At 38.4% G+C, this 10453-nt stretch overlaps 1 protein-coding gene across 1 annotated transcript in view; it reads right to left on the bottom strand.

The window, feature by feature from the left end:
- Positions 1 to 1873: 1873 nt before the first annotated feature.
- Positions 1874 to 10453, bottom strand: part of LOC101848927 (hydroxyacid-oxoacid transhydrogenase, mitochondrial) — a gene marked incomplete at its 5' end in the record, with an annotated part of 21113 nt that continues 12533 nt past the window's right edge. Inside the window, 5 exon segments of the mRNA XM_013089390.1 lie at positions 1874 to 3402; positions 4476 to 4633; positions 5656 to 5752; positions 8420 to 8498; positions 9447 to 9545. Of these exon segments, the coding sequence (XP_012944844.1) occupies positions 3319 to 3402; positions 4476 to 4633; positions 5656 to 5752; positions 8420 to 8498; positions 9447 to 9545 (517 nt within the window).

Here is a 10453-nt window from a genome sequence, read left to right as displayed (position 1 = left end):
ATATATATATATGTAAATATACGTTAAATCAGGGCTGTCGTGTTGAAGGGTGGTTTGTGGTGTTAAAAACTTGGATGACAAAAAAAATAAAAAATTCTACGTTCAAAGATGGAATAAGTTGTAATCTTCCGTATACAGGAAAAAGACTGCGTTCAAAGATGGAACAGCCTTCCGTATACTTTATTTTAAGCGTTCTACTTAGTAGAGTTCACTCAAACAATTAACTTGGTTGGAAACATCTCTAAAACAAATCATATCATAGATCAGACGTGTTCAACGGTGCAGGGAATATATGGGTATATATATATATATAAAAAGCTCCCACACTGGCTCAAATTTGCCAGAAGCAAGGCCTTACACAAATAAAATCTTTTAAGTTTTCTAAAACAACAAACAAAAACAATCTTTTAATAACAAAAACATAAAAGAAATCATATCTTTAATAACACACTTTTAACTTTCAGGAATAATCATAGAGATGGACAAAATGAAGACTTTGATTTTGAGAAAAGAGAAACTAACGTTGCATTTGCGAAAAATTAACAAAAGAAAATGAAAATGAAAGTCCCATAAAAAATATTTAAGGGTGGACAGTTTACTGTGTAGCGTACTGCATGACCTTTTGGTTGTAAATGGATTTAATTAAGTCTGGGAACAAATTCAAACTGGAAGAAACAAAATGTGCATGATATAGTACAGATAAGTTTCTATATGGCATGATTTCCTTAGTGAAAAAAACAAAACGTTATGGCTTAAGTTATGTTGTGGCTTTCCTGGTCTGGTCTAGTGGTTAAGCTCTCGGACTCAACCATATGTCCTGGGTTTGAATCCCGTCAGGGGCCCGACGTTGTGTCCGTGGGAAAGGCACTTTACATTACATCATTACATGAATTTTCCTCATTTCACCCAAGTGGATAGGGTACTCAGTTATTATTATATATAGAAAGTGAACAAATTTTGTCAGTCTGTTAGTGTGCATAATCCGTAGCTTGCACCGTATGCTTCCCGGGAAGCCAAAGAACGTTTCAGAGTCGTGTTCTAGTGTCTGCAGGGGTAGTGATAGTTGTAATTTATAAAGTGCATAGAGCATTCACTGTATGTCGAGGGTAGAGTGTGATATAATATTTAATTATGTTAAGTATGCAATTATCATTGGTAACTTTACTTAAACTTTAATCTATTATTATATCATATGCAATAAGAGAAAACCATGTTCGTGCGTATATGAGTCTGAATGCTTGTATGTGCCTCAAGGTGGTCAGTCTATGGAAGGTCAACTTTCTTGCTTTTTAGATCACTGCAATTCTGTTAGGCTATAAGCCTGAACAACACAAGTTCGATTCCATCTAAGCCTGAACTTCACAAGAGCCAGAACAAGAGCTCAACAAGCCAGGCGGTGTTTTCCCCTATACTTTTTGATCCCACTTCTGTATGCAAACGTCTCTGGCCTAGTTATTCTCTATGGGACACAGACATTGCGTATAATTGAAACACGAGATAAACAGCACTGGTGAACATTCAAGCAATAGCACGACATTGATTCATTGTAAAATAAACCGATAGAAAAACTGAGACTAGATTCTAGTAGTAGTAGTAGTAGTAAGGAAGTTGTGCATAGGATTATCTGGCTTATTACCCACCATCTCTTTTCCTTTCTTTTTAAACCTCAGCCAAAGCATTTTTGTTCTCTGAAGTGACAATTTACAAGTCCCTATTTTTACAAACAACACTTCATTGTCTCAGATTTATTTTGTCCAACGTGTACTTTAGTACAGCGGCACTTTGGACAAAATAGTTCTGAGGCGATGACTTATCCATAGGAGCTTACACAATAATAAAAGGACATTGTAGCAGTTCAATGAAAATACTGACGAATGGTACTCCCGAGACTTTATTGAGGTATACACGTAAAATTGGTCCTCACATCCAACGCCAGAAAACAAAAAATCCAACCGGTTTAAAACAATTATAAAAATGTACTGACTGAACAAAATAGAACTAAAACAACATTACCCCCCCCCACTCCCTTTTCCCCTCACTTCATCCATCTTTTTCCAGTCCAGATTCTCTGGTGTAGTGTAAATAAATTTTCTAAAAATAGGATGTGAACAAAGTTTACAAAGTATGTATACGTCGCTCAGATTTATTTGGCAGTGGATATGGCAAGCATAACAAGGACATAAAGGGTTGATTACTCTCATTTCCAACTTCTCCCATTTAAAGTATTTAAAAAACTTGCCATCATTACTAGGCCCCTATTTCTAAGCAGCCTGCTGATAGTGATAGAAGTCAAGAAAGTGAGTAAATGTAATTACTAATTACCTCTCATCACTTTTCACTAACCTCTCAACTCCTGAACCAACATTATCAAAGATCACGACATAGTATTCGATTTTGAATAACAACAATAGCAACAGTTTAGCTTGCAGCTATAATAGTCCAGCACACACATAGCAACAAACACGCTTGCAGCAGACAGATTTTCGGGTCCTGAAATTTTTTCCAATACCCGAACATATTTTTTTATGTATCTAAATTTAAAACACGTACAGAGCAAAATTAGTACATTAAAAGATTTTTGCATCCTGCTAATTTTTCAATGTGCAAGCTAGACTGTAGTTGTACAAGGCCTCGATCACTGAGAGCTAAGGTGTCAAATTACTTGATAGAGACGTTAAACCCATACCAGTTTACCATTTTTTTTTTTTACCGAATTACTTTACAGCAATACATTCTCTGAACTATATATAGATCTTGTTTAAACGTCATCATTTTCAACTAAACTCTATTATTCTTTCTTCCTACGAACAAGTTCATGTAGAAAAATTAGATAACGGCACGGTAATTTAACTTCTATTTGCCTTATAGGATAAGATTTACAGTAAATTGAGCCACATTTAGACGAGTGCCAACAACATTCGTTCAACATCTTACCCCCCCACCAGGCGATCACATTTTCTTTATAAAAAACCGGGTCGACATAACTAGCGATACAAATCGTCGCGACCTCAGCACATTCTTGTCCTATCTCCATTTTATTTCTAATAACAGTGAAAACAGTTCATAACAAAGAGCGAGCTTAAGATCGGAAAAAGTCACATTTTCAATGCTAAAAAAAAAATTGTGGAGATAGGACAAGAAAGCACTGAGGTCGCGAAACGCTGCCATTTTCTCATGCCACGGATCTCAACCAATTCTTCCATCGCAAAATATGAATGAAGAACTTTGAACAAAAATAACTCGTGCGGATTTTACCATCATTCACAGCTGGTAGACAGTGCATGAACGTGCAGATCTGTGGCAGCAGTCCCGCGGAGATCAGTAGATCTTCAGAGAGTCGGTCAAGATGCTGGAGAGGTCATCCCCCTGGGCTGGACGGGGGGACAGTTTGGTCAAGCGATGCTGAAACAAAACAAAACAGAAGTTGGTGGTCAAGCGATGCTCAAACAAACAAAACAGAAGTTGGTGGTCAAGCGATGCTCAAACAAAACAAAACAGAAGTTGGTGGTCAAGCGATGCTCAAACAAACAAAACAGAAGTTGGTGGTCAAGCGATGCTCAAACAAACAAAACAGAAGTTGGTGGACAAGCAAAAAGGAACTGGTCAAGCTATGTTGAAGAAAAAAAAAAAAATTCAGTTGAACCTCAACTTAAGCCCCCGAATCCTAGGAAAAGGGAGATAATCTTCTAAAAGCAGCACACATAAATTTTTAAAAAATTCATTCAAAAGAAAATTCTTGACAAAATGATCAAGGAAAAATAGGTAGCAATGTGAGGAAAAAGGTACTGCTTGCAATGAGCCAGTTTCCGCTGCAGTACAGCATGGGCAAGATATTTATTTCTCCCATAAACCACACCAGAGCAACCGCCAATCACCCACAGCTGTTCTGTGTATTGATGCTGTCGTGTAGTTAATCCGTGGTAGTTGGTGGGTGCTCTGGTGTGGTTTGCTTCTTTTTTCCTGTCGAACATTTATCGTCCCCTCCTTCTTTTTTGTGTTTGTTACTCTCTTGTAACAACTCTAATCTTTTGCACTTATATATGACCGTATTGTGTTGCAAGTGCCGTAAAACTCTTACTAAAACAAAGCTGTAGGTAATCGTACAGCCCTTGGGCTCACGCTGAGGGGCTTCGTTCGCCGTGGTAACAGTACAGTACAGCAGGTAAAGTAGAGCCGAGTCGCAGTTTCCCCTCAGCGATATAGAAAAAACCTTCTTCTTCCTCCCTCATCACACCTCATGGTAACTTTTCTTCCTTGTGCTGAGCTCAAAGCAGGACTGATATACCCTGATCAAGCTGAAGCCTTGGCTTCTCTTATATCGACAGGAGGGCAATGTCCTCTTACTCTTTGTAAAAAAAAACACACCAAAAAACCAAGAAAAAACCCCCAAAAAACAAACACAACCCCCCCCCCTCCAAAAAAAAAAGAAACTGGCAGAAACGAAAATGTTCGGCTGATTCCAGAGTCCTGCATACCTGCGGCAAAGCTCCTTTGACCAGATTGGGAATATCTTCGGACTTGTAACCCAGAGAGCCAATGCCGTCGGGGCAGCCGATGTCGTCCATAATCTTCAGCAAAACGTCGCCCACAATCTTGCCGGCATCAGCCTTCTTGGCGTTGCGGATGTCGTAACCTGCAACAAGAGCAAGAAGTAAATAAAACTAAAAATAACCACAAAGGGGTCTTCGTAACTCTTCATCTCCGGTAAGCCACTCTCAGCGGCTCGTGGTCGGAACCGCTATGCCGGTGAGTCGCTGACAGTGGCCCGGGCACATTCCTTTACAGTGACTTTGACATCAAATTACTTTTAGGCAATTACCCAAAACAGGTCTCTTTTATCGGGAGTTCATTCATTAGACGAAAAACTATCAAAATAGGCTCACTTGTTTGGATTTAACGACCCATTTAGTGACGTTTTTGTCATTTTTAGATTTTGTACCAAAAAAGGGGCCCGGCATAGTGGGTATACCCCTCATGGAGATAAAAAGTTACACCAAAATCTGCAGGGCCACTGGGATTTTCTTTGCTTTATGTTAGTCATTCGTTTGGAAAGATAGCTCAAATAGTGAAGAAAAAAAAAATCGAAAATAATATTTTTCCTTTCCCTTTATCGCAGTTTTCGGATTAACATGATGTCAGCCTACAGTTTCAACAGCCTCAGCTGTATTACTTTCATCGGGCTGTGCTGTCATGTCAGGCCCATGTGTTTTGTGCTGAGCTGAAGGTAGGCTTATTGTACGTAAAATGCCTACACCTGTACAGGACGGGAGGGGGCACAACAAATCATCTGCATTTTTATCATTTTAATATCATAATAATAATAATAGTCATAATTATTATTATCATAACAACTTTTACTATTATTACTATTATCATCATCATTATTATTATTATTATTATTATCATTATTATCATTATTACTATTACTACTATTCTTATTAGTATTCTTCTTCTTCTTCTTCTTCTTCTTCTTATTATCATCATTATTATTATGCCATGTTGAGTGGAACACTAAGTGGTACTAAAAAAAAATATGAAAAGATTTTTTAAAAATTAAAAAATTCAAAGTCAAAGTGTGCTCATATAACCTTACTTATACACAGTTGTAAACAGCGCAAAACGGACTAAAATTTAAACAAGGTCAAAGCGACTCACCGAGAGCTTCCGCTCCCTCCAGATGGCGCTCCGGACAAGCCTGGGCCGTGAACTTGAACACAGCGGGGGCCGAGATGATTACGGACAGACCGTGAGGCTACGGCGAGGGAAGATAAAAATGATAAACAACAATAATAATAATAAGGATGATGATAAATAATAATAATAATGATAATAATGATAATAATAATAATAATGATGAATAATAAAAATGATAATAATAATAATAATAATAATAATAATAATGAAAAAAAAATAATGATAAATAATAATAATAATAATAATGATAAAGAAGAAGAAGAAGAAGAAGAAGAAGAAGAAGAAGAAGAAGAAGAAGAAGAAGAAGAAGAATGGTAGTAATAATAATGGTAGTAATAATAATAATAATAATAATAATAATAATAATAATAATAATAATAATAATAATAATAATAATAAAAATAATAATAATAATAATAATAATAATAAAAAATAAAAAAATAAAAAAAAAATAATAATAATAATAATAAAAATAATAATAATAATAATAATAATAATAATAATAATAATAATAATAATAATAATAGATGACAGCATTTCGATGGCAAAGCGCAAGAAGTGACTCTATATCGACTTTTGGTCAAAATGGAGTCATCGATATATGGGTAGTGAGATTTGAAGCCGCTCTCTTGCCTCTGTAAATATCTAAGCCACAGCTTAATCTGGTATAGAAATACTAACGATTCTTTTTTGACTATGTTATAGAGATTTCAACATCGTCAAAATTTCATTTCAAACTCGTTTTTCTCAAAACTGTGAAAAGAATTCGCATAACTTGCTTTCCCAAGGACACAACATCAGGCCTGAGGCTCGAACCCCAAAACGAGACCACCAGCCTAACCACGAAACAACCAATGCCACTGACCGAAGACACGATTAGACCAGAATAGTCAAATTACTGTCAATACTGTCTAAGAAAGACGGCAGCCAATAGTTGATGAGAACAGGGGTCATCTCATACAGGTGGATGTCTTACACAGTTAGTTTGTTAGTTTAGTAGATGGTTTTACGGCGCTCGCAACTGCATACGGTCATATGAGCACCAAGGGGTAGGTGTCAACAGAGAAGCCTTTACAGGGAATCAGGCTTACTCTGCTCACCTCTCTAGTTTCAACAGCACAAAGTCTGCTTCGACTATCAAGGCACCCCAGAAACCCGGAAATAGCAGGTCACAAGAGTGTGACAAACATACAAACGAAGTAGAGGAAAATGACAATAGTAAGGATTAGGAAAGAAAAAGTAGCAGTTCCCTGTTGTAGATCAGGCACAGTTATGAGCGTGACATGATGAGTCAGTCCATTTACAATTCTCCTATGCTTGAACGAGAAATGTCCCCCCTTTGGGAATGGCCTAAAGACACTACAGTCAGTGGCAATGCCCAGGGGGGGTATCTTACACAGTGTCAGTATGTAGTCTATTTGCACACGTGATTGTCTTAACTCTTTAAACCCTAAGTTTTTTCCACTGTTTCCAAGAGTTTTTTCTACAGTCACCTAAACCTGGGGCACTACGTCTCACTATATGCCCAAAAACTTGCCTCATATATGGCGGAAACAAAGGCTTAGTCATTATTAAAAGACTTGGTTCTTCAGGAATAGTTTCGAAAAACTAGCAAAAACTAGCAAAAAACTAGCACTAAATGAAATGAAACATGTTTCTAGTATCGTAGGTTTGACTGTAGTAACATTTCAAAAGAACTTGATCCCATTACAAGACATTAAATAAAATAAGCCCAGACAAGAAACGATTCAATAAGATAAGATCAGACGAGAAAAGACTGAAAAAACCCACAATCGCATTAGAAAAATCAAATATGAAATTATTAGACGAACATAAAGTTCAGTAAGATAAGGTCAGATAAGATTGAAAGAGACACCATTCGCATTTTAAAAAATCAAATACCTATGAAATTTCATTATTTTGACGAGCGCCTGATTTCACCACGATGCCTCACGAATGCTATTTGAGTCATTATTTGTTATTATTATTATAAATATTCGTACAGTATAACACGAATAGGTCCAACACAGAAGTCTCAAAATCACGCATCAGTCGAACTGTGCCTGCAGTTCCATTTTTTTCATCTTCTTTATCTTTGTCAGATATCCTTCGAACAACGGATCCCTCTATCAAGGCCGGTCCCGACGAATTTGAGGTATCCATGTTATACTGTATAAAAGTAAAGTTGTTCCCGCATCCGATCCGGACATTGGAGATTGCCTTGTTAGTGAGACAACTTCCTGGGCCTTTGGCATATTGTGGTAGGGTGGCCAGTTCCTTTCTACGCCGCCTTTACTTCCCCAATTCGAAGTCAGGGACCCATTACTGCTGGGTGGGCAGGACGGGGTGAAAATAAATCCGTGTCCGAACCCAGGCTCGAACTCGGACTTTCCACTTCAGAGACGAGCGCACTAACTACTTCGCCACCGCACCCTCGTTATACTGTATAAATATGGTGGGTTTTTTTAGTTATAGTAAGTGATTTACGGCACTTTCAACACAATAAGGTCATACAAGTGTCGAAGATTAGAGGTGTTATACAAGAGAGTTTAGAGAGTAACAAACACAAAAAAGAAAGAGGGAAGATAAGGATGATAGATATTTGATAGGAAAGAAGAAGCAAACCACACCAGAGCACCCGCCAACCACCCACAAATATATTTAATTAAAATAACCGCAAAGACAAAAAAAAAAAAAAAGGAGCAGCCAATCTGGCAGCACTCACCACAAGAGGGTGGTCATCCCCGTAACCCTCGGCGACGTAGTTCTTTACCAGGCCGGAGATGGGGTAGGACAGGGCGTGGCTGAGGACACAAACAAATAAACAAATAAACAAACAAATAAATAAACAAACAAACACACTGTCAAAACCATCAGGATAAAACAGGGCGTGGCTGAGGACACATATAAATCTAAATCTAGACCGAAGTGCACACTCTTGGCTGGGTGCACAACAAAATCTAGATCTAGATCTAGATACGTTTATTCATTAAATACTCTCTCTCTCTCTCTCTCTCTCTCTCTCTCTCTCTCTCTCTCTCTCTCTCGGCTAAAATAAATTAATTATAGTAACAGTAACACAACATAGACATACTACCCGAGATGATCAGTAAGTAGGCCTATCAGCCTTGCAATGTAACCAATGTAAACTACCGCTCGCTCAGCGAGCCAATCACAATCCAACATTTTTGGGGTCCACGTAGACACCATGACTACGTAGACCCCAATCGGGGAGTACATAGACACTTCCTTTCTCAAAGCTAGGCACTGAGCAGACAGAACTTTGTAATTCCAGGGTAGACAAATGGTCAATTATGAGGAGAGCCTCATGAGGTTATGTGGCGTCTGTGGCCTAGTGGTTAGGCTCTCGGACTCGCAACCGTAAGGTCGTGGGTTCGAATCCCGTCAAGGGCCCGACGTTGTGTCCTTGGGAAAGGTACTTAACACGAATTTTCCTCACTTCACCCAGGTGGGAATGGGTACCCGGCTATAGACAGCGAAAGATCTTGTCAGTTTGTAAGTCTTTGAGCGCTTAATCGGCTGCTTGCACTGTATGCTTCCCGGGAAGCTGAGAATGTTTCGGAGTGTTCTATGGTCTGCTGGGGTAATAATATAGTGTAAAGCGCATAGAGCCTGCTGCTGAGCGGGGATATGCGCTATACAAATGCTATCTATTATTATTATTATTATTAAATAAATCATTGATGGTATGAGGATAGCATTGAGATTTTTTTTAAACATATCTATCTCACCATAGATGGCAACCGGCGTTGCCAAACCCGATTCCCGCAGAGCAGCTGGCGAGCATCATGGCCGACCGCGCCTCAAGGTCGTCTGCGTTATACACTGCTCTGAAAGCAAAAGTGTCGCATGGAGTCATACAGAGTTCTCTCCTCTACCAGTTCATGACTTTCACAAGCTCACAAATACAATCGTTAAAATAATACCTCTTTCCAAAATTAACTAAATATAGGTCAAGTCTTGCCGAAAAAAGCCTGCTCTTGCAAAACATACACAAAAAAATATCTTAATAAAAGCAGCAAATTTCACCTTTTGACTTAGATATAATTTGCAAGTTCAATGGAAAGTATGAGTAAGATCAGGAATATATGGTCACTTTTAAGCACAAGGGGGCTTCCCGAAAAATGCTGTTTTGAGAAAATCGAAGGTAAAGTTTTTGCAACTTGTTCAGTTTCTTTAAAATACAAGAAGAGTTTCCTCTATAACCAAAAAAAATATACACATCTATGAAACCAAAACTTCTCCTATGGGTGGGGCAATGCCTACTTTTGGTGTAGGTCAAGATTTCTGGAACCCCCCGAAATCTGGGTTAGCCCGCTCGTCCTTAAAAGTGACCATATGGAATGAGGTAAGTGACACCATCAAAGACCCTGGGTCCAAAATGCCTTAAGTGCGCTAAATCTAGACCACAAGTCCACAAAGGCGCTCATATGACGTTATGCAGTCGTGAGCGCCGTAAAACCTTTACTAAAACAAAAAAACAAGTCCACAAACACCGAGGCATGAGACTGCTGTCCCGGCTAGCAAGCTCAGCGGAAGAACATCACAGACAGAAGGAGTGCACACCCCCTATCAAACATCGTCCATAACTTTCCTACTCAGTTTAGTTTTAGTAGAGGTTTTACGGCACTCGCAACTGCATAAGGTCATATGAGCACCAGAAGATTAGAGGCGTTACAAGAGAGTAACAAACATAAAAAAGAAGGGGAGATAAGGACGATAGATGTTTGATATGAAA

This window comes from Aplysia californica, unplaced genomic scaffold, assembly GCF_000002075.1.
Source record: "Aplysia californica isolate F4 #8 unplaced genomic scaffold, AplCal3.0 scaffold00941, whole genome shotgun sequence".
NCBI lineage: Eukaryota > Metazoa > Mollusca > Gastropoda > Aplysiida > Aplysiidae > Aplysia > Aplysia californica.
Note: the sequence above shows the minus strand (reverse complement) of the source record. Positions and strands in the feature narration are given on the sequence as shown.